This window comes from Aspergillus wentii, assembly GCF_001890725.1.
Source record: "Aspergillus wentii DTO 134E9 unplaced genomic scaffold ASPWEscaffold_8, whole genome shotgun sequence".
Taxonomy (NCBI): Eukaryota; Fungi; Ascomycota; class Eurotiomycetes; order Eurotiales; family Aspergillaceae; genus Aspergillus; species Aspergillus wentii.
Genome location: NW_024467839.1, coordinates 1,079,758 through 1,101,800, shown reverse-complemented (window position 1 = coordinate 1,101,800; position 22,043 = coordinate 1,079,758). Strand labels below are relative to the sequence as shown.

General features: G+C 49.4%; 9 protein-coding genes across 9 annotated transcripts; 5 read left to right on the top strand and 4 right to left on the bottom strand.

The window, feature by feature from the left end:
* Positions 1-992: 992 nt before the first annotated feature.
* ASPWEDRAFT_686247 (protein phosphatase 2A regulatory subunit CDC55) lies at positions 993-3,402 on the bottom strand. The gene is made up of 6 exons (XM_040838979.1): positions 3,274-3,402; positions 3,017-3,057; positions 2,813-2,910; positions 2,111-2,759; positions 1,485-2,050; positions 993-1,416 (listed from the first exon to the last, which is right to left on the bottom strand). Exons 1-6 carry the CDS (start codon positions 3,309-3,311, stop codon positions 1,393-1,395), a joined length of 1,416 nt encoding a protein of 471 aa, XP_040684882.1. The 5' UTR covers positions 3,312-3,402; the 3' UTR covers positions 993-1,392.
* A 1,851-nt stretch (positions 3,403-5,253) lies between these two features.
* ASPWEDRAFT_45161 (uncharacterized protein) lies at positions 5,254-7,023 on the top strand. The gene has a single exon (XM_040836459.1). It carries the CDS (start codon positions 5,452-5,454, stop codon positions 6,565-6,567), a length of 1,116 nt encoding a protein of 371 aa, XP_040684881.1. The 5' UTR covers positions 5,254-5,451; the 3' UTR covers positions 6,568-7,023.
* Positions 6,925-9,056, bottom strand: osm1 (putative fumarate reductase Osm1; the record flags this gene model as incomplete). Its single annotated transcript, XM_040838062.1, has 5 exons — positions 6,925-7,022; positions 7,075-8,531; positions 8,584-8,821; positions 8,886-8,954; positions 9,017-9,056. 5 exons carry the CDS (start codon positions 9,054-9,056, stop codon positions 6,925-6,927), a joined length of 1,902 nt encoding a protein of 633 aa, XP_040684880.1.
* Positions 9,057-10,722: 1,666 nt separating this feature from the next.
* On the bottom strand, positions 10,723-12,343 carry ASPWEDRAFT_119741 (aldehyde dehydrogenase; the record flags this gene model as incomplete). Its single annotated transcript, XM_040828934.1, has 4 exons — positions 10,723-10,867; positions 10,926-11,365; positions 11,419-11,812; positions 11,865-12,343. 4 exons carry the CDS (start codon positions 12,341-12,343, stop codon positions 10,723-10,725), a joined length of 1,458 nt encoding a protein of 485 aa, XP_040684879.1.
* Positions 12,344-14,528: 2,185 nt separating this feature from the next.
* Positions 14,529-15,696, top strand: ASPWEDRAFT_119623 (uncharacterized protein; the record flags this gene model as incomplete). The annotated part of the gene is made up of 3 exons (XM_040828923.1): positions 14,529-14,715; positions 14,775-14,845; positions 14,899-15,696. 3 exons carry the CDS (start codon positions 14,529-14,531, stop codon positions 15,694-15,696), a joined length of 1,056 nt encoding a protein of 351 aa, XP_040684878.1.
* Positions 15,697-15,821: 125 nt separating this feature from the next.
* Positions 15,822-16,321, top strand: ASPWEDRAFT_686092 (uncharacterized protein). The gene has a single exon (XM_040838978.1). It carries the CDS (start codon positions 15,947-15,949, stop codon positions 16,229-16,231), a length of 285 nt encoding a protein of 94 aa, XP_040684877.1. The 5' UTR covers positions 15,822-15,946; the 3' UTR covers positions 16,232-16,321.
* A 47-nt stretch (positions 16,322-16,368) lies between these two features.
* On the bottom strand, positions 16,369-17,761 carry ASPWEDRAFT_187124 (uncharacterized protein; the record flags this gene model as incomplete). The annotated part of the gene is made up of 2 exons (XM_040832166.1): positions 16,450-17,761; positions 16,369-16,398 (listed from the first exon to the last, which is right to left on the bottom strand). The coding sequence occupies exons 1-2, from the start codon at positions 17,665-17,667 to the stop codon at positions 16,369-16,371; spliced, it is 1,248 nt and encodes a 415-aa protein (XP_040684876.1). The 5' UTR covers positions 17,668-17,761.
* A 467-nt stretch (positions 17,762-18,228) lies between these two features.
* Positions 18,229-19,858, top strand: ASPWEDRAFT_45159 (transcription factor IIF subunit TFG2). Its single transcript, XM_040836458.1, has 4 exons — positions 18,229-18,653; positions 18,734-19,001; positions 19,055-19,251; positions 19,306-19,858. Exons 1-4 carry the CDS (start codon positions 18,387-18,389, stop codon positions 19,699-19,701), a joined length of 1,128 nt encoding a protein of 375 aa, XP_040684875.1. The 5' UTR covers positions 18,229-18,386; the 3' UTR covers positions 19,702-19,858.
* Positions 19,859-20,063: 205 nt separating this feature from the next.
* Positions 20,064-21,704, top strand: ASPWEDRAFT_118466 (CCCH zinc finger protein; the record flags this gene model as incomplete). Its single annotated transcript, XM_040828825.1, has 5 exons — positions 20,064-20,113; positions 20,403-20,767; positions 20,819-20,933; positions 20,986-21,041; positions 21,145-21,704. 5 exons carry the CDS (start codon positions 20,064-20,066, stop codon positions 21,702-21,704), a joined length of 1,146 nt encoding a protein of 381 aa, XP_040684874.1.
* Positions 21,705-22,043: the final 339 nt, after the last annotated feature.

Sequence of the window (22,043 nt, the reverse complement as noted above, 5' to 3'; positions counted from 1 at the left end):
CTATGGGGGGTGGTAGATAAGGGGACGAATGATCTGGGGGATTAATCGAGGGCTTTGGATGGCTTCAAAGCAAGCTCTGAGTCTGTTGTTCTTTTTCGCACTCTTGGGTTCTGGTCCTTCAAGTCATTTCACAAAGACATCACTGTGTTGTGGATTCTTGCCAACCACAGAGAAAGAGAAAAAGAACACAGCTAATCAAGAACCCCAAGAAAGACAGAAAAGAGATGTCTCTAGTGTAGAGAATAAAGGAGGGGGGAAATAAAGCACAGAAACAAGAAACACAGCCAGCCAGCAGGAGAATAATTCAGATCAGTCGGTGATGATGGTTTGCGCGCGACCGATCACGGCTGGTCTCCAGAGAGAAGGCGGAGAGCCTTTCACCCTACGCTATCCCTGTTCCAGCTCTAGCGCCCTGGCATCGGCCTCATGCTTTTCCGAACTGCCCATCCTTTTCTGCGCACACGCTCTGATTGGCTCTGGCAAGGGGAAAACTGAAGGGCCACTGATGTTGCGCACCGCCTTCGTCATCGACCAGATGGATCCGGGGACACAGCATACGACACTTGCAGGCCTACGCTCGCTGCTGGTATAATAGGATGCGGGACTTTTACTGACGTAGATCAAGAGCAATACAGTTGCTTCTGTTCGTGGTCGGGGACTTTTTGGTTGATGATTTTCTGTCTGTCGTTTGAATCATGACAGGTTCAGATGTCAAATATGTTTCTGCCGATTGACTCCAACTTCAAACCCCCGCGGGAATAAAGAATAAAGTAAGTGACACCGATGGTTACACCAAAATTAACAAATTCAAACTTCTTTTCTTAAATTTATTATCTACTCCTCAAGTAACGTTATGTAGACACCTAAATAGTTATTCAGGGTCTCCAGACCATAATCTAACTGCGGCTTTCAGATATCGGCCGCCGGGACTGCACCCATACCAGAGCCCATGGGCCTGGCTTAATGATTCCTGCAAATCGCAATCGTAGAGGAAACAAGATTCAGTGAGCAGGTGTCCGGCAGGGAAAAGGGAAAAGATAGTCCTCCGAAGGCTCGGTATCTTCTCTATCCGACTACCCACCAACAACGCCTCAAAATATCATAATCAACCCACCGGGCTAAACCAAGAGGAGAACGACAAAATTGTCTCGGGATACACGTGTAGAGAGGAAGGGAGGGGGAGAGTTTGGGGAAAATAAGGAAGGAATAGGGCCAAGAAACCGCACCATCAAACTCCAAGGAAGACAAAAAACAAAACACAAACGTATCAGAACTTGAACGGGTAATTTGAATTTTGGAATCTGCGGCTGCGACTGCTGCTAGAAATCTCGTTTCTCTATGTCTCGGATACGACCCTCGGTGGTCAACTGTGATTATGAAGCACTCGGTAATCTACAGCGCGGAGAAGACAAAGAGCTGTAACAATCGAGGTTAGCGAATCCTGCTATTGCTGACAAAAATAGAATATAGAATGTGAAACTCACGTTGTTGGTGGCGGCAATTGCAATGCTGTCTTCGTACGGATGCCAGCTCATGTGCAATATCTTCTTGTTGAAGTCGATCTGATCGGCATCGGTTTCCTTCTTCATCCGACTGCCTGGACCAGCAGGACTGCCCGCCCTGGAACCGTTCTTCTTCCCATTGGCCCCCTTGTTCATCGGGGTCGGCACGCCGACCTTCTTCGCCTTAAAGGCAGACTTGTCTGCCTGCAGCACTATCTCCGTCTCCTTGGCGGGGTCGGTGGGGTAGATCATGAAGTTGTTGTTGTAGCTTCCGGTCATGACATTCTCAGCATCGCCCGAGAAGACCACCTCGAACTTATCAAAGATACTATCGTTCTCGTATGTGTCGCACAAACGTGGCCGTAGGTGCTCGTGAATGGGGATTGTCTTGACCGGCTGTTTTTCCATGTTTACATCCCAGATCTTAACAGTTAGGTAGTCTCGCGAGACAATGTACCGGCCGTCGTTCGAGAAGCGTACGTCAGAGATAGACGAGATGATTTCGGAAAAGAATGAGCGAGAAGAGGCATCTTCTTCTTGCTCGAAGACTACATTGTGAAGGTATTGTCAGTTATTTGAACTCATACGTAAATAAAATGAGATCATACGTTTGGAGTGCTCATCGCACAGTGCCCGCTGTCGCATGTCGGCAAGCTTGATCGTTCCCTTGGAGCTAGCGTACATAAACCAGTTGCAGCTGGTCGGATGGAATTCGGCTGCCGTGATGACCTCTGTGAGCTCTTCCATATTTGCTGGTTTGATATCGACAATGTTGAAGCTCTGGTCTTGAATGTTGAGGTTCCACAAATTCACCCGAAGATCATCGCTGCTTATGAAGGTCTCGCCATCGCTGTTGACGGAGATGCTGTTAATGTGGTATGCATGAGCGTTGGCGTAGGTCCTTCGAGGAACAGCCGCCACGACAGTATCATGGTGTGTCATCCGTGGGAGCTTCAACGCTGAGGGGTCCTTGAACGATAAACGAGGGGCTCGGGGCACTCCTCCGCCACCGACAGCACCGGCAGGTGTGAGCTCATTGGATAAGTTGTTCTCTGCAACGACCTTGAGTGACTTATCGAACACCTTCCATAGCTTAATAGTCTTGTCGTTCGTCGATAGTAGGAAGTGGGATGAATTTTGCCTTCTACACCACTTAATCTTGTTGATCTTCTCTTCGATCTCTAACGATTTTAAGTAGTCGAATTCTGGCTCGTGCGACTGGAATTCGGTGTGGAATTTATACTCGCAGGTTTTTTTCTACCGAGGCCGTTAGAACGGGTATGTTCAGCAGTGCAAGGGGGCATTGCTACCGTTTCGTTTCTCTCAAACAAGACCACTCTCCCACCCTTGTCTCCCGTAGCCAGATAGTTACCGGTATGGTCGAATTCGACGGTTGAAATGATATCCGCTGAAGTAGAAAGGCAAAACATTAGCTAGGTTCTTTGTTGTACTGCATACTGTTGCCAATACAGCAGATAACAGCACCGCACAATAGCTTAAATTGCCCAACATACCTTCTGTGATATCTTCCACATCACCCTTATCACCGAAGCATCTATTACAACCAATTAGCATCCCGGTGATAATATTAAATGAGTCTCTTGGGCCAAAATCAATGAAAGTGGACAATGATCCAAGGCGGGGTATCGGTCCCAATCCATCCCTTCTGCCCAAGCCACAGGAAATATCACCATCCCAAAATATGATGCATCGACGGCAATCTTTGATCCTTCCCAGAGACTATCACGGGGTCGAAAAGAGTTGGACTCACTGTGTGAACTTCCAAGTAGGTGGGTCCCTGTCTACCATCTTTCTTTCGGATACCACCCTTGTCTGGGGCAGCGGACAGCGATAAAGCTATATTGCGAATCTGACGGGAAATCGAGCCGGAATGAGCCGGAGTCGTGATAAGAAAAGGTAGCACGATGGAGGGAGGGTTTTGCGTTTTTTGCGTTTTTTGGGTGAGGGCGGTAAAGAGTTGAACGGTGGAGGATGATAACGGAGCTGGGCGACCAGGGCCGATATAGGAATAAATCACGAGCGGAGATCGTGGGAATTAAGAAAAAAAGAGATGAGGGCTACCCGAGAGAGGTATTGAGAGGGAAGAGAGAGGATCAAGGGTTGCGACGTCAAACAAGGCTAGGTGAGGCAGAGAGACTGGATCAGTCACTTTGCAGGCTGAGACAAATGATTGACAGCCTGAGATGATGGGATGGAAGAGATAAATTTTGATTTTGTGTGATTGAAGAGGGGAAAGTAAAAATGAGTTGCAGCCACAACAAGCAACAACAGACAGACAGGTCGAACTGGATGACTGAATGTCTGTTGTGGGTGGGGAGCGGGGGGGAATGTTGTTGTTGGCAAAAGGCGGGATGGGGGGTAAAGGAAGAAGAGGAAGAGAGGAAGAAGAAGAGGTGAGGCGGTTTGGAAGAAACCGTCGGTGGTGGGGAGTTGCTGCCCGTCACGCAGAAACACCCAACAGCCAAATCACCACCACCAGTCAGTAAGATGCTGACATCAACCACTGGCGCGGTTGCAACATCAGCCCTGGCTGGCGTCCATCAGGGACTGCGTTTTTCTGGCGCCAGCTGCCATCGATTCGACTGTGGTTAAATGATATCCATTCCTCCATCTTATTCCTTCCTCCATGTCCCAGCCCACATGGCGGGTAATTCCATGATCCCACTATCCAACTGACATCATCCAGACCGTTCAATGGCTGTTGGCTCGACGACGCCGGAAATTCCACAAAGGCTGTGATATAAGCATGTCAACCATTGTGACATTGGATATTTATGTTATGGGATTATTGTTGTGACTTTATTGCTCTACAAAAGCTAGGGCTGACTTGCAGCGATGCTCTAGTCAACAGGGATACAAGTTAATCGATATTCTCTACAGCTCTCTGGCTTAGATGGTTCCACCACAGGATATCCATGCTTAAGAAAGTCTAGGACTGGTTTATTGCAGAATTGCATTTTTATCTTAATATACTAGCATAAATTGCTGGTTCAATGTATTGTAAGATATCGTGAGCTCAACCTACTTCCCTGAGCCTAGAGTCAAGCTAACCTTCAATCAAGAATAAAGCATGATACGGAAAAAGAGATCTAGCAATTCCAATTCATGTCGATTCTACCGTATGTAATTATCGACATCTCACATCTACAATCTCTGCCTTGCAGATCAAATAAACGATGGCCAATCCACTCCACTAACAATGAGGGGCATCTTCATGGCATTGTCGTCCCAGTTACTACTCGGCCAGTCTGGTTCTTTCCCAAGAAGGCACCAGTCAAGGCGTCTAGCCTATAACCAGGCTTGAGTGTATGGCATGGTATGAGGACCTCTTCTGGAATCTTCAACAATACCCTCAAAGACTCAGGTATATCGGTCTATTTCAGCAGGGTCTAAAGAGTCAAGCTGATCGCGGAAATGCTGGGCAACATCGATCTTGAATATAGCAATATCTTGATGCTCGAGACGGTGAAGTTGGTCTAGACAGCAGCCGTAAATGATGAAATATGCAATTGGACCAAGCCGAGGAATGAGATACCTCGTGATACTTAACTAGTAAGCCCAAAGGCAAGCTCGGTTGAATACATCAACCATTGTTGATATTGCAACAGCATAGAAGGAAATACTCTACTAAATATAAGCATCACAATCTTCTAATAACAATTTAATCCAAGGATATAGAAAATATATCCATCGACAGCAGAACTGTAACCCTAGCAAGTAATTCACATGCTTTCCTACTCATTCCGAATGACGACTCCCTTGGACCGACCAGCTCCGGCAATGATGAATCAACCAGAAAAAGAATCTTGGAAAATCATCTCCTAACCTCCAAGTCCTGTCCCTCCAATAATATATATAAATAAATAAATCACCGACATCCCTCATATCACATCACTTTGATGCCTGCACAGCTTCACCCACCTCAATAATGCCCGAAGATACCGAGAAGCGGGGCACGACATCCAACAACCCCAACCCCTCACAATCCAAACAACAACCAGAAACTCCAAACAGCAGCAGCACCACCAATGACAATGACAGCAAATCTCCCTCTCTCGCAAGTAGAATTCAGAACTCCGCCGCAGGACTCGCTCGAAATGCCCTGACTACACCAGGCCCGTCCGGAGATTTAGCTTACGCTCTGTCTACCGGGAACAAAGCAGCAGCAACTGGATCTTCGTCGGCGTCATCGGCACCCTCAACGGCGGACTACTACGCACAAAGCTCTACATCTTCGAGAGCTCAATCTGGGTCGAGTATTCCTGCGGAATCGTTCCGGTCGGAATCAGCACAGCACCAGCAGCAGGGTGGATTCGAGCTTCCCCCGTTGACGGAAGAGGAATTCCAGCATGTCTACGATGGAGATAATACCTTGCATGACGTTTCTTCAGAAGGGAAGGGGAAAGGGAAAGCAGTAGACCTCACGCATACAGACTACAGCGAAAAATACCATGATACTGCACCATCAGCATTCAGCACAGCCTGGCAACACAGCTCCCAGCCTCATCGCCAACAACACCAGCAACCCCAACCCCAACCCTCCGACGGCTCAGAAGTCATCTCCCTCCTAACCTCCAAATCCTTCAACCCCGACTTCCCCCCCTCAGCCGATGAACCCTTCGAACCCATCGAAACAGACCTCCTCCCTCAACCCCTCACCCCAGCCGAGATCCAAATGATCGAATCCTTCCGGCGCCAATTACCCGCAGAACCAGACACATCCACGCAGCAGCCGCAGACGCACCGACTTACCTCCTTCAGTCTCGTGCCGGATATAAACAGCATACTGGACGGTGCTGCCCCGGTGTCGACGGAGTCGGATGCTACGGCGTTGCGGGATGCGGTTTTGACGGGGTTGCCGGGGGCGGCGGAGTGGGTTGCTGTTGAGGAGAGGTATCATGATGAGGTTTGGGGGTATTTGCGGCCTACACTTGAGGCGGCGAAGGAGGAGATGGAGACGAAGCAGGAGTCTGGGGAGGGAGGGGTTGAAGATGGGCCCGCTGTGAGGAGGTTGAAGATGATTTTGCAGCATATGAAGGCTTGAGTCATTGTACATATGGACTATGGGTACAGGTAAGGCCGAGTTGGGTGCTGGATATATGACCGGTCGTGTAATAGTACTAGTCATGTATAAACATTCTATCTACAAGATCTAATCTATACCATAAATCTGGAGATTGTTTTGAAATATCGATTGAATTTATATCTTACAGACATAACCTTCCCTTTGGAAGAAGACATGAACAGAGATCTCAGCTCTGTATATCGTCACAGTAACATGGACAAAACGCAAACATGAGAAATGGGGTATGTATCAAAACGGCCGCATGTTAATCACAGGTTCCTTTCGTGCTTTCTTTTCATTCCTTCGTTCTATATCCCGCAGTTCATCCGAAACTCCTTAGTACTCCAGATCAGGGGTCTGGCCCTTGACACGGCCGATGACAGTGTGGCCGGCGTACTTGGGAATGACTTCATCGTCGTGGAGCATAGCGAATTCTGTCATCTAGTTAGCAAAAGCGTAAAATGGTAGGTTATAGTGTTAACATACCCTCAGTTGCATCACGTCCCATAAAGTTGAACAGAGCGTTGGCTCCACCGGGGTGCTCATCCAACCAGTTGGTCACGTCCAAGACACAACCCTTGACGGCAATCCACAGGTCATCCTTCTTGTTGTGTTTGGCAATCTCCTCCATGGAGTACTCCTTGGCAGGGACCTCAAACTTGGAGATGTCATTTGGCTTAGATGCCTCTGCGGCAGCAGCCGAGGGAGCTCCAGCGGGCTGGGCGGCGGCGGCAACAGGGGCTGCAGCACCAGCAGGAATCTGAGCACCGCCAGCACCGCTGGCACCACCCCACTCGACAGAGATCTTGCCGGGTGTTGAGGGGTCAATGTGCAGAGAGATCTGGCCCAGACGGTTCTGGGCAGTGGAGGCGCCGCCGGAAATCAGCTTCTTGAAGAGATGCTCACTGGCACTGTCACCGGCCACACGTCCGTAGACAACACATCCCAGAAGCGAAGAGCCACCCAGACGGTTGGCACCGTGGACACCACCTGCAAGCTCACCACAAGCGTAGAGGCCGTCGAATGGCTTCTGCTCCGAGTTGAGAACCTGAGCGTGCTCGTTGATCTCAATACCACCCATAGTGAAGTGCAGAACAGGCTCCATCAGAGCCACGTGGAAGGTGTCGTCGACATTGAAGGGCAGGTTGTGGAAGAAGCGCTTGTTCCAGGGGTCCTTCTTCTTGCCCTCAGCGATGGCGTTGTAGTCATCAAAGGTCTTTTGGAGAGCGGCCTCACCGCAGCCAATCTCCTTGGCCAGCTCCTTGCCGGAGATCTTCTTCATCAAGCCACGGCCAGAGTAGTGGCGGGTGTGGAAGTCAAGGACGTTGGAGGCCTTGCTGTTGAGAATAAGACGGATGGGCCACTTGTTCTTCTCCTTCTCCTTCCACATCTGAGCCGAGACGTAGTCACGGTGACCCAACTCATCGGAGAATCGCTGTCCATCGGAGTTGAGGAGAAGACCACCCTCACCACGGAGGGCCTCGGCAGCCAGGAACTTGAACTTGGCTCCAGGGTCCTTGGGGTCGACGAGACCCGTAGGATGAACCTGGACCTTGTCCATATCAATGCCGTTAGCACCAATATCCATCAACATCTTCTGACCATCACCAGTGGCGTGAGTACCATTGGTACTCGACAAGGCAAAGGTGTCTGGGCGGTGCTGCTTCAGGAGGGAGCCGTCACCAAAGTCGGCGGCGTAACCACCAGTGGCCAAAACGACCACACCGTCGGCGGACTGGGTCTCGCCGTTCGCTTCGTATGTGACACCACTGACGTGGTTTCCGTTCTTGTTAATGGATGTGACGCGAGCCTTCTTGATGATCTGCACGCGGTCGGGCTCGGCCTGCGAGAGCTCTTCCAACCGCTGCATCAGGGCGTATGTGATGGCCATTCCGGGGAACTTGGCATCGTGGCCACGGTGTGTTCTCGGTTGGGAGTGACCACTTTTGCGATATTAGCCATGTACAAGACAAGAGTAGCAAAGGCGCAACTCACCCGAGACGAGAGACAAGAGTGAGGTCGAGGTTGAAGACATCCTGCAGCCATTCGACGGCGGCGGCGGACTTGTATGTGAGAACCTTGATCAGCTCAGGACGAGCCTTATCTCTAGCGGACTTGAGTGTGTCTTCGTAGAAAGTCTTGACGCTGTCGGCGATACCCAGGTCGACCTGGGTGCGGGTGAGAGCACCGTTAATACCGGAGGTGGCCTTGGTGGAGTTGCCACCAAAGAAAGCTGAAGAAAGTCAGAACCCCCGGATCAAGCAAATAAAATGCAGCTCGAATAAAATCCAACATACCTTGCTTGTCAAGCACGAGCACATTACCACCATTCAGGTAGACGGTGTGGGCGGCACTGAGACCGGACACTAAGGAGCGAGGTAATGGTCAGCAAAGGACAGAAAATGCGGGGAAAGCTGTAGCAACGCACATCCACCGCCGACCACAATTACTCTGGGGGGAGTGGCCATCGTAGAGGAATAATTTCACAACAGAATAAAGAGGGTTCTAAAGAAAGAAGATGAGGGAAGAGATGGGGAATCAAAGAACAACAGGAAAGCAGGAGATCTTAAAAGCAGAGATGGGCTGAGGGGGAGGCAAGGATCCGGGGGAGGTTCAGAAGCCGACGAAGAGCAGCGAAACTTTGCGGTCTATCGGCCGAGGCTCGATTGGACGAGTTCCGTTACGGTATCTGTATTGTTGGGTATTATTCAACGTTTGGTCTTCATTTTCGATGAGTGGCACCGAGTGACTGCTGGCTTCAGATGGGATATATCTCGACCAGAACAGTCGAATATTCGCAGAAAGGCATCGATATCATTGTCTCTTGTGTCCTCTTTCTTTCTATCCATCTGTATACACTCCCCTGTCCTTCACATGCCATCCACAGCTCGAGACCTTTCACATGCCATGGACGGTCAAATGAGATTCCAGAGTTAAGTCAGCTGTACGTCATGCTCAGATGATTCCATCCTCAGGAGAAAAGCTATTACTAACCGCTGCTTAATCGCAGCGCTCACAGTGGTCAGAACAACTTCATATTAAGGATTGATTAAATAAATACTACAAACTGTACTCCGTAGAAACATCTCAATACATCAAACACAATATCAATATGATGATAATAACAAGCAATGCAGGGTAATCTGCAGATACCCTGAATACTATGTGGCATATGAACCTCGGACCGAGATTCCTGGATGCAACCACGCCATTCGCAAACCAGGGTTTAATAATAAACGCGCACTCACGCCTCGACTCTGACTATCATTTCCCCGGATATTCCAAGCCCACAACTCCAGACTTACTCCAGAGTTTCCTAAAGTGTAAATCCCAGAATTTAGACACTCACAAAAAAGACGGGGGAGATGAAAGTCCATACACGCTCAATACGCGGCAATTGATCACGTGTACCGGTTATTGTTCATCGAGTATTTAAATGCACTCGTGTCACCTCGCATGTCAGGTGCTTACTACACGGTCGAGACTCGTAGGAATTCGCTTTTATTAGCAAAATATATGCAATATAATATACCGAAAAGAACGGGAAATTGCCATCCCATCGGAATATTCCAAAATTCCGCTGTTTTTTACCCCCGTATCTCGATTACTCAGGGGAAAAGAATACGTGACATCATGACCTAACTTGGTAATTCCATTTGCCGTCCTACCACATCTGGTCCCTTTTGCGGTGTTTGACGTGCCAGATTGGGGGTGGCAATAGCCGGTTCAGGTACTTTTCCGTGTTGATAGATCTTATTTACACTTGGCTAGCTTAATCTGATCTTTCTTCATTCTGGATTATATAAATGTTGAATGCTCCCCATGTCTATGTACATATGAAATAACAGGACAGTACAAGACAGTGAATTAAGCTCGGGACTATTTATCCCGAGTGAAGATGAAGCTTAGCTCGGGATTGACATTTCGGACCGAATTGTTGAGGGTTCGTGTCTTTCTCGACCGAGAGATCTGGCATGGATATCTCTTCACATACTATTACAAGGGTGCTGTAATAAAATTGAGATCGGTTAGATCTTAGTTGAGGGCATTTTACCTCAACTGTCGTTGGGTTCTCTTCTATTCTCTCGGCCGAACCATTATATACAATCAAACTATTTACATTATCATATCTCATTAATCCATCCAGGTTACACTCTTGGTGACCAGGAACTCTGAAAGTCCCTCGGCAGCATTAAATCGTCCCCATCCACTATTCTTGACGCCACCGTGGGGCAGAACAGGCTCGTCATGGATGGACATGCTGTTGATATGCACGGCACTAGGATTCCGTCAGTTTGAACATTCCATATTATCCATCAATGCCGGGGGAAACTCACCCAGATTGGATCTTCTTGGCCATGGCCAATCCCTTGCGTAAATCTTCTGTGAACACCGATGCTGACAGTCCGTATCCGCTGCTATTGGCAATGCGGATGGCTTCTTCATCGCTGTCGACAACCATGCATGCAGCCAGCGAGGCAAAGGACTCTTCTTGCCAGACTCTCATGTCCTCCTTCGCTCCCTCCAGGATAACGGGAGCCATGCGGACACCGCTGTTAGTCTGGTCATAAGATCCCTGGATCTTGTTAGCACCGGAGGAGACAGCCTCCGAGATGAGTCCCTCCACACGCGCTTTGGAAGCGGCATTCACCAATGTCGGGGGTAGGGATTTAGAATCGGCTGCGGCGATGAGTCCCTTTTTAAGCGCATCCGTGAAAGCTGGCGCAATAGACGAGTGCACGATGATCCGATCGGTAGCCATACAGATTTGACCAGACTATTAATCATTGTCAGCAGTGTACCGGGGAAAGAGGGGCGGGAGAATCGCACATTCAAAAAGGAACCAGCCAAAACACCCTTGACTGCAGTTTCGAGATTCGCATCTGCACAGACAATCGAGCTGTTCTTTCCTCCCAGTTCCATCAGACAGGGCTTGAGGTTTTGGCCACAGACCGCGGCAATCTTTCTTCCCACCGCCGTGCTACCGGTGAAGTTGACCTTGCGCACCGCGGGGTGCTCGACCATGGCATTGAACACCGCAGCAGCATCTTGAGGCCGACACGAGACAACATTGAGACAACCTGCGGGCAGGCCTGCGTCTTCAAAGGCGCGACCGATCGCCCAATAGCAGCGGGGAGTGAGTTCGGAGGATTTGAGGATGGTCGTGTTACCGGCAGCCAACGCACAAGCTGCAGATCGGATACCAAAGACATAAGGCGCGTTCCTAAACAGTTAGCAAATCATAAAGCAGCAAAAAATAAAATTTGAATACACACCAAGGAACAATTCCCAGAATCACACCCATAGCCTCCTTGTAGACAATGGCACTCTGCCCCTCCTCCTCGACGACCGGCACACTCCCACAAATAGAAGTGATGCGCCCCGCCACCTCACGCAGCATGCGAATCGCCAATGGCACAACAAAGAACTGCGACGCGCCCACGTCGGCACCCATTTCCGTCCTCATGTATCCAGCACATTCCTCCAGACGGCTCTCGAGGATATCAGCAGCTTTCAGTAGGAGATCTCGCCGGACAGTGGGTTTCGTCTGCGACCAGGCTGGAAAGGCAGCATCGGCGGCCTCGACTGCGCGGATGGCATCTTCGGGAGAGGCAGATGCGGTGGACCAGCAGGGCTCGTTGGTGTAGGGACTGATCACGTCAAAAGATGAGGCAGCGCGCTCTTCCTTGCCGTTGATGATCAATGGGACGTAAGGGGTAGTGTCATTCTGGCTTTCGGTAGTTTGTGAGGCCATGATGGGAGAGTGAGGGGTTGCTGGGGGGTGATTATGATGAGATAACACGAGGAGGCGGGGGAGGTGGATTTAAAAAGCGCCGGTTTGGCTGTAGTTTTTGCTTCTCCAACAGAAAAAACCCTTGGCTGTGCTCCACACGCGAGTCATTCTAAGAATGATTACAGCTGGCAGTTAGTAGCTTTAACGGCACTTGACAGGGTGTGGCTTCACGGCTGTTGAATATGCATGTCTTGTCTAGTTTAATCTATTCGGCTTGGTGCTACTCCTGGTATGTTGCAATATACGAGTTCAACCCCTATCCAAGAGCATCACTCCGCACCGGCTCAACCACTACTGAATACTACACCTTGACCACAGCGACTTGACCAGGGTTCTATCCCACCGTCAATGCAGTTGGATCGAATAGGCAGTCTGATGTTCAGGGGTATCGGAATGCGGAAAACGGTCGACTGATCGCCGTTGAAGAATGGGCAAATATACCCCGACACTGGCCAGTGCAGCGTTGCAGAAAATGCTGGGTAAGATGCAAGTCATCAATTATGCTCCTGGCTGTTGCTGCATAACCTGACTCGTAGGATCATAGTTAATCAGACTACCGAGTATTGAGTATATTATTGACTATTCAGACTCTGTAGTCGGACTGCACTATTAAGCTTCAACCTTGGGACAACGTCAATAATAGACCAAACTACTGGACTACTGTATGTCAGAGGTGCCATGTGAAATGCTAGTGGGGAGTTCGAGGGAACTTTTCTCATTGAGGCATCGCGAGGCGACGATCCATACTTGGAGACAATAGTTTGAGGCCGATGGCCCACCGAGAGAAAAAAAGAACCATAGTTGATTGAGTTAACCATTGCACACCGCTGGACTCAGAGTCAGCTGGATAGTATCACTTAATCCACTTTCGCAATTGACAGGCTGGATATTCCCACTCTTCATCCGTGGTACTCCGGTCAACGTCCGGAGGTAACTTCGATCGTTGTTGGAGAAGGTCAAGTCGAGAATAATAACATGATCCATAGCGATCGTCTAGTTAAACCTTTGAGGGTCTTGTGGAATTTAAACTATTGAATTGGCATGAAGATCGATGATGATTTGGGTTATCTATCAGTATCGATTCATCCACTACGCAGAAAGCAGAAACAGCAACTTAACGTTTTGGTTCTCCCACATATGTGACATCGGATGCCTCGGCTAGAGAGATTTTGTCTGTCTGATGTTCAGCCTTGAACCCTGGTTGGCAATGTTTGGAGAGATCCCACATGGCCCCTAAGAATATCTGCCGGTAAATTTCTGTTTCTGGAATTCTGCTGTGAATCCCCCGCCTCAGCTTGCGTGTCTACTTCTATCAGTCTTTCTCAGCTCTTGCAGCTCCTCTCCTCGGGTTTCTCCGTTCGATGTCTGTATTTCGCCCATTTTTATTCTCCTATGATATTGTGCATATCATATTAATTTGTCATCTTATCACACTACCAGCCCCCCACTCGCCATATGGCATCTGGCATTCAGAATTTGCATAAAAAGAAATACTAAAAATCAGCGCCGACAGAGTTTGGCGCCGCTGTCGCTTGTGCAGGAGATCGGCTCTCGAGTGGGTCTCGCGCCACGAGTTTCCGCATGCATTTGGCAGTGGGGAATTCCCCTGTCCAATCAGCATCCGTACCTGCCTTGGATTATGTCACATCCTGGTCGGTTAGCCGGCTTGGTGCCCCACTGGCCTCTGGCGATCGGCCAATCACAGCACGCAGACAGGGTGCTCGTCTGTCCAGGTTTCTGGGACAGCCAGCCAACAGCAGCATGTTCACCACCAGCGCAGCAGAGTCGGTCAGCCTCGTAGACACTTGCAAATCAGAAATTCCAATAAATAAAATAAATAACAGGGATTCGAAATATTGAGGAATGAATCAAACTTCCAATAAACCTAATTCGCCAGTTCTTGTACAGCCGTAGTGTACATATTACTTCTAGACGTCCGCCCAATATCATCGCTTTTCTCCTCTTCTTTCCTCCAGAGTCTTTCTTCCTCCGGCTGAAACCCGCATTTCCTGCTTGGGGTCCTTCTTAGCGGGGCTCTCCAATGCCACGGTGACTCTGTCTGTTATATCCCGCACTCTTTCATATCTGATCGTTTGCTGTTCTGTCATTCCTTTGGTTTTGCTCATTCATACTACCATCACTCATCATGGGTGCCACCGCAAGGGGAAGGGAGATGATATGCATCATCTCGGTGCTCGTTGGTCTGTCGCTCATTTGTGTCATTATGCGTGTCCTCGCTCGGGTTAAGCGAAGAGTGCCTTTTGGAATGGATGATTATCTCTGCTTTCTCTCCATCACTCTGCTGCTTGCGATGCTTATCGAATTGATTCTATGTAAGTTCATCTACAGTGACTCTACAGTGACATGTTTGAGCATCAACTGACCCAACTAGGGTGTACCATCGGTGGTGATGGAGCACACAAAGACAGCCTGGATATGGAGACCCTGATGAACTTCAGCAAGGTAAATACCAACCCAACACTCGAATATCAATCAATATGCTCACACACTATAAGATCTTCCTTGCAAACCAGTTCACCTACTTCATTCTCTGCCCCGCCATCAAAATCTCCATCATCTGCTTCTACCGTCGACTCTTCTCTACTCGCACCTTTCAATGGGCAACACTCGGCCTCAACACTCTGATCGCCACCTGGGGAGTCGGTATCTTCCTTGCATGTGCTCTGCAATGTCGCCCTCTCAAAGGTTACTGGGACAAGAGCATCGACGGCCACTGCTTCAACCAGAACACCTTCTTCATCGTCAACCAGGTCTTCAACATCCTCATGGACTTTATCATTCTGGGCCTGCCCATTCCCATGATCTGGAACCTGCAGCGTGCCTGGCAGGATAAACTCGCCCTGAACGGCGTCTTCGCCCTCGGTGCCTTTGTCTGCTTCGCCAGTATCTACCGTGTCGTCGTGCTCTTCTGGATCAGCGACAGCGACCCCACCTACACCGTCTACCAGGCCACTCTCTGGACACACATCGAGCCCGCCATCGGCCTCATCTGCTCCTGTCTCCCCGTCATCCGCGGTCTTTTCCCCAAAATCAAATTGACCCCGACTCGCAAGTACGCCACCGCTCCTTACTATATCAACACCGACGTCAGCACCTCGCACTTTGCCGTCTCCAGTCCCAAGTCGCCTGCTTCCGAGTATTATAAGATGGAGGATGGTCTGGTTTCTCGTGGAAGCGACAAGGATTCAACTACCAAACCTACTCATCTGGGTCCAATGGACATTACCATCCGCACGGATATCGACGTTACCCAAGACGCCGCTTCGATGAGATCTATGAGATCTCACACTTGATAAAACCAACACATCCATGCATTCTCTATAAAGCCATTTGGCGGATGCGCCTAGAGCTCTAAATAACATCACGACGATCCAGCCGAGAGACACCTCGAACCACTTCGAGTCACCCGAGTCAGATCATACTGCACCCGCCAATTCAACTCCTTCGAACCCAACATCTCGTTGGATCCCTGATAACGATCAAGGACAGTTCAGAATACCTCACTGGAATCCTCCACACGGATATTCATATCTTGATGAATTGATGTCAACCAAACCCAATGCCCGTCCAGCCGCCATGGCTATATCACGGCTATCACGAACATATCATACATACCCCTTTCGAGTTTCGACTTTCTACCTCATGTCATGCCCCCCTTTTTTTTTATCATCCCAGCACTATCTTTATCACTTACTACTGTCATGTCATTATACCCACTCATGTCTACTTTCTACTATCTTTCCTACTTTTTTCTTCTTTACTGTATATATATCACTTCATTCTTGCATGTGTCAGTGCGAATACCCATTTCTCACGACCGAAGAATAATTCAAAGATCGAACTTTATGCCATTTCTGATAACTCGAAAGTAATCGTAGTGATGCTGGTTTTTGTTTCATGTAAATTGTTTCATTGTTTTATACTAGGTAATCGTTCAAATTTCATAAAGCATCTCCATGAGGCATTTAGTGTACCATTTGCGCGGCAGCAAATTCCTTCACACCAAGTTAGAACTTTTGAGTTATGTCAAAGGATAAGATACTCACCGGAAAATCATCAGATATACTAGCCGCCACCCGTTCCACATCTTCTGCCAGCCCCTGAACCCCCGCATCCCACTGTCGAATATGTCTCCCGGCCGCGGCAGAGCTTGAATCGAAGAAAATCACCCCGTCAATCTGGTCAATACGACCCTTGAGTCGGTCCTGCTCGACCATCCGCGCTGCGTAGGCTTCTGCTTTCTCCCCCGCTGTCATGTCTCCACTTGCTGTCAGGCCCAGAATACCGCCTAGGGCGTCCGTGGTGATGTTCTCGTATAGCTTGCTGGCGGCTACTAGGTTATGTTCAACAACGGCCTTATCCAGCACTGTAGTTCCGTCCGCGGTCTGAGCAAGCTGGTGTGGTGCTAGTCGCTGTGAAAATGCGGCTACCTCCTCCGGGGTCAATAGTCGGTCCAGGAACATCTTCTCCAGAATACCAAACTCCTCAACTGAAGGGGCACGGTCGTCTTTGTACAGGCCCGCCAGGGTACGGGAACGTTGAGGACCGGCGGGGGCCAGAACGGCGCATCGGATAGCGGCAGCGAGAGCTTGGAGACGATCACTCTCATCCACACCGACGGCAAGACTGACGTTGAAGTATTCCTGGCTGGCATCCAGGAACCGACGACGGGCGTCGAGAATGCGGGCCTGGGAGAGTTTGAAATGTAACTTGAGCTCGTGGTCCTCGATCTTACTAGGAAGGTTTTTGATGCGGTTCAAAAACGCCTCTGCGCTGGTTGTGTCATCCTCCTCCAAGTACAATCGGACAATACGAATCCATAACTGCACCTTGGCCGAGTCGGAGACCAGACGCTGCGAACTGTCGATGTGAATCCCCTGCAGTGTTTTTGCTGCGGCGTTGTAATCCTCCTGCGACTCGTAGGCGTCTGCGAGTAGCTCGCGGATCTGAGCGTCCTGTTCTTCAACGGATGCCGAGCGGGACTGCAGCAGTGTGATGGCGTGCTGGCCCACTTTGATTTGGGTCTCGGGGGTCAGCTTGCGGAGGACGGTGATGAATGAGTCGAGGAGGGGGCGGGCAGCCACGATGCTGAGGTCTTCATTTAAGATCGAGTCGAGGTAGTAGATGAGGTCCTGGGCGAGTTCGTGTTCGGAGGAGGTCGAGACGATGTCGCTGAGGACGCTGTTGTACTGTTGGAGCTTGTTTTGTGGGTTGGAGGACGATTCGATCGCCGCCAAAGCGGAGGTGATTTTCATTGAGGCCATGTTGGGAGGAGGGGGGGATCGAGATCAGGAGTCGTAGCAGTCAAGAGTATGCCGTCGTCTGAGGGAACAGACGCGGTGGTGATGGTGTTTGGTGGATGGTACGTCAGAGGAGAGAAACTGCGGGACGGAAGATGGGGGTTGAGCTCGGCTTATCGATAAGAACAGCTTTGAGGCTGAAGTGGCTATACAGGATGGAGGTTATCTGTTTTTTGGTGAAACAAATACTTATATCGTACGAGTAATACTACTGGGTATAAGAAAAGAAATAACTGTAGCTATTCTGTCGCATGAGATGTCATTGTCGTTCATACAGAAGATGCCTGCCATCCCATACCATGCAACATTGACTAGAGCCTTGGATCCCAATCATCCCATTAATTGATTTTCATTGTAGACAGCCCAGATATTGATTATTGACTGCTATATTTATCTAAGAAAATCACACCTTGGTTCTTTATCGTCAGTGATGTTCTTTGTCGACTGTCGAGGCTGAATCAACAATATTCTCCGCCCACCGCCTCAGGCAGAGACACTTTGACCCGCTCCTCGGCCTCTCTTTGCCTTCTCAGCGGCGACAGCTTCCACATCACGTCACTCGTTCGCCTTGTCCAGAACACCATCACCACGCAAACCCATCTTTTTACGGTCGCATCGTTGGATAGTGGTGTTCGGAGGCTTCTAAAGTCTCGACCGTGCGTACCTGCATCAGAACCTGCACCATGGTTCCCCCGATCAAGCAGGATCCGGACGCCTCATCGCCTTATATCAAGCCGGATCCTGAGAGCAAAGAGGCGATCCTCGCTTCTCTGGACGATGAAGATATCTACGAAGATGAGGGGGATCTTGATTTTACAAATGCCGCGAATAACGTTTGGCTCTCACGTATCCCCCGGCCGCTGTGGGAGCACTGGTCGAAATTCGACGACGATGAAGAAATCCAGCTTGGCACGATTCGGATTGAGGGACCGCCCAACGATATAAAGCGGGTATGTGCGAAAGTCGAAAATATCCATTTATGGGAAACCTGCTATGAGTGAAGGATGCTAATCATGATTTGGGATTGCAGGTTAGTTTGCGCCTCAACGACCGTGAAGATAATTCCGAGATCCCCAAAGATTATACCCTTCAACGCCAAAGCAACAACACTCTAGGAGAAACATCTCACTCGACGCAAAATACATACCTTTTCACCGAAAAAGATGTCCCTGGCGCGGATAATCGCGCAATAGCCTTTGGAGAGCAGCGGTCTGCCTTGTATGAATCCGTGAAGCGTGAAGCAAAGAGAAAAGAGCGCAATAAGAAATGGCAGCCCTACGTCCGGAAGACTATACCTAGTACGTTTTGTTTCGTCCGAAGCAAAGAGGAGATGGTGCTGACATCTTGGTAGAACATACGGCGCTCGTGGGAAGCATCAGCGAAGAGTTTAACTGTCTTCCTGTTGAAAACGAGGAGTTTGCACAGATATCGGAAAGGCGAGCGCTAGAAGCACTAAAGCCCAAGCGCGAAACTGTCTTCATCGACAAAGTTCCAGGCAAGCTACTTCAGCCTCGGAATGCCCTGCCCGGAGAGAAGGGAGCCTTCGTGGTGAGTATTTCGCAACCTGGCATCGTTGTTATCATATGCTCATACTGCATACAGCAAGCAACCAAACCGACCAAACTTCGTCCCCAAGAAAACAAAACCACGCGTATGCCGCAAAACGAACTGCTGGATCTTATTTACCAATGTTTTCGCGAGTTCAAGTACTGGCCTTTTAAGAACCTCAGGGCGAGACTCCAACAGCCCGAGGCCTATCTTAAGCAGACCTTGGAGATGGTTGCACACTTGGTTAAGTCCGGCGACTTCGCCATGACCTGGGAACTCAAGCCGGAGGCCAAGGAGAGTAACTATATGAATGCGCTGGCATACGGCAATGCTAAGGAGGAGCTTCCTCCTGGAGCCGACTTCAACTTTGACGATGCATCAGAGGAGGACCCAACGGCGTCTGGAATGATGACGGACAATGACGATACACAATTCGAGAGTGTTGTCTAGAGAAAAGTCAATCTACCATGTAGCATAAGCACGGTTATGGCGTTTCTTTTTTTGGCTTTTTTGGGTGAGGCGATACATGGACATTTGGGCTATCTATTCTGTTTAAATAAACCAAGAGTGATATTGAATTCATATCAAATATATACAACTACAAAAAACTATCCTTGTAAACCATTCAGTAGTTGATTTCTCGATAGCTGGTGATGTTCACGTGATCACTTTCCGCCACAGGTCGATCACATCACGGTCTCCTTACCATTTGGTTCCCACCTCTTCATCAAAGCTTCCCCAGGATAAGAAATAGAAGGTTTCTCTTTCTATGTGAATTAGCTAACATTCATCTGATATCACTATAACAAAACATGACAGAGGAACAGCATCTTCTGGCCAAAATCGGTCAGCTTGCTGGTAGGTAGCTGTTAGATACTTGATAGTATCTGCCGCAGTTCTCTTTCGTCAGATGCTAACCATAACTCAGGCCAGATTAATAGGCATAAAAACCAGAGCTCCCAGTCACCAGCCCCCAACAGTAGTCAGTTTCAATCTGGCCATTACGCGTCACGACATGTTACCCCGCGAGCAGAACGTCCTGGTTGGGCGCCATACCGGGGAAGACACCACGCGCGTGGCCGTGCCGTAGCTCCTCATCGCCACCGTACCCTCGTCCTGAATAATGCGGCATCGGCTGGTGCTACTCCGAGCTCGACTTCCTCGCCTGGCCCCGTGACTGATAATGACGGTGAGGCCCGGTCGACGCCATCGACGAGTGGTTGGGTTGCGAAACGCGATCGCCATATGCAACTGATCAACTCGGCCGTATACGACAAGGAAACTCAGGCCAGAACCAAGGCGATGGAGGAGAGTCGCAAACTCAAGGCGCAGAAGAAGGCGCAGCGCGAGGAGGCTAAGGTGCTCAGCTACGCGCAGGGCGTGTCTAGACAGTACCCTCCTAGCTCTGTACCTTCGGCCTCTACTGTTGCGCAACCATCGGCAGGTTATCAGATATTCTTCAATGATATTCCGTTCCGGATTGCGCAGGGTGGTAGTAAATTGATCAGAGTATCCAGTGCGACTCCCTTTGATGCCTCGTCAATCTCGAGGGCTGGCTTACCGTTAGTAGATGATCCGAATACTGCCACCAATACGCCGAAACGAGTGACAGTCGCCGGTGTGACCTTTGTCCGAAGCAAGAATGGAAATCTTCATCGTCTTGGAGCGGTAACCTCGAAAAGGTGATCGTTATGCTTACCCCGCGATGTGATTGGGAACTCACGATGAATATAGGAAACCCAACGCGATTCACAAGAAAAACGAACCTTGCAAAAGATTCTCTACGACGGGTACCGATACTTTCCCTCGAACAGGCTTACATACAGTCTTTGCCCGATTTTTAGCCCTCTATCCATTCAGTGTGCGATACTGACACTGCATCTTTCTTTTTAGGCACCTGCTACAAGGGACCGTCCTGTCTCTATGTGCACGATCCGAACAAAGTCGCGATTTGCAAGGACTTCGTCCAGACTGGTAAATGTGCGGCAGGTTTGAGTTGTGATCTTTCCCATGAGCCATCGTCCCACAGATCCCCTACTTGTATGCATTTCCTTCGGGGCCGTTGCGCCAATCCAGAGTGCCGATATGCCCATATTCGGGTGACACCTGGCGCGCCCGTGTGCAGAGAATTCGCGACCTTAGGCTACTGTGAAAGGGGCGATGAGTGCGACCAGCGTCATGTCCATGAGTGCCCTGATTATGCCAACACCGGAGTCTGCAATAAGAAACGTTGCCACCTTCCTCATGTTGATCGGGCAGGACAGATGAAGAATGCTGCTAGTAAGGCAGATAACAACGAGGAAGAGTCTGACGCGTCGAGCGAGGAAGAGGAATACGATGCGATTGACTCGGATGATGTCGACTCGGACGAGTTTGACGATGAACCGGAATTCATCATCGAAGGAACGGGCAATGGCGAGCTCTTGCAGCAGCAAGACTTTGTCCGGTTCTAGAAGTACAAAGAAAGCCCACTAACTTTGCATGCACAAAAGGGAACAGGTTGTAAATGAGGATAAGCAGGACCCGACAGAGCCACGTCCCAAGACGGGACAGCTGGTTTTGGTTTGTTTTTTTCTTTTTCAATGTTGCGATGAAATGCGTTATGAAACGAACGGAGGAAGGAAGATACCCATTCAGTACAGCATGTTGCATGCGCAATTCGACCGTCTAGGAGCGATGAATCATTTTTGAGTATCCATGTTCTACTTGGATAGGACTTGGAAGCGTTGGGTGTAGTTTACTGTTGTATCGTTATGAATTCATTGTTATCCTGAATAGCCGTCTATCCAACC

What these genes read in the sequence shown, in the direction of transcription:
- ASPWEDRAFT_686092 (XM_040838978.1), top strand. Translation starts at nt 15,947, where the DNA reads ATGTCAACCAAACCCAATGCCCGTCCAGCCGCCATGGCTATATCACGG.
- ASPWEDRAFT_45159 (XM_040836458.1), top strand. Translation starts at nt 18,387, where the DNA reads ATGGTTCCCCCGATCAAGCAGGATCCGGACGCCTCATCGCCTTATATC. An exon ending in CGCCCAACGATATAAAGCGG is followed by an intron (nt 18,654 to 18,733) that starts GTATGTGCGAAA and finishes TTGGGATTGCAG; the next exon opens with GTTAGTTTGCGCCTCAACGA. An exon ending in CGTCCGGAAGACTATACCTA is followed by an intron (nt 19,002 to 19,054) that starts GTACGTTTTGTT and finishes ACATCTTGGTAG; the next exon opens with AACATACGGCGCTCGTGGGA.
- ASPWEDRAFT_45161 (XM_040836459.1), top strand. Translation starts at nt 5,452, where the DNA reads ATGCCCGAAGATACCGAGAAGCGGGGCACGACATCCAACAACCCCAAC.
- ASPWEDRAFT_686247 (XM_040838979.1), bottom strand. Translation starts at nt 3,311, where the DNA reads ATGGTAGACAGGGACCCACCTACTTGGAAGTTCACACA. An exon ending in TGTTTGAGAGAAACGAAACG is followed by an intron (nt 2,760 to 2,812) that starts GTAGCAATGCCC and finishes CGGCCTCGGTAG; the next exon opens with AAAAAAACCTGCGAGTATAA. An exon ending in GTGCGATGAGCACTCCAAAC is followed by an intron (nt 2,051 to 2,110) that starts GTATGATCTCAT and finishes TTCACAATGTAG; the next exon opens with TCTTCGAGCAAGAAGAAGAT.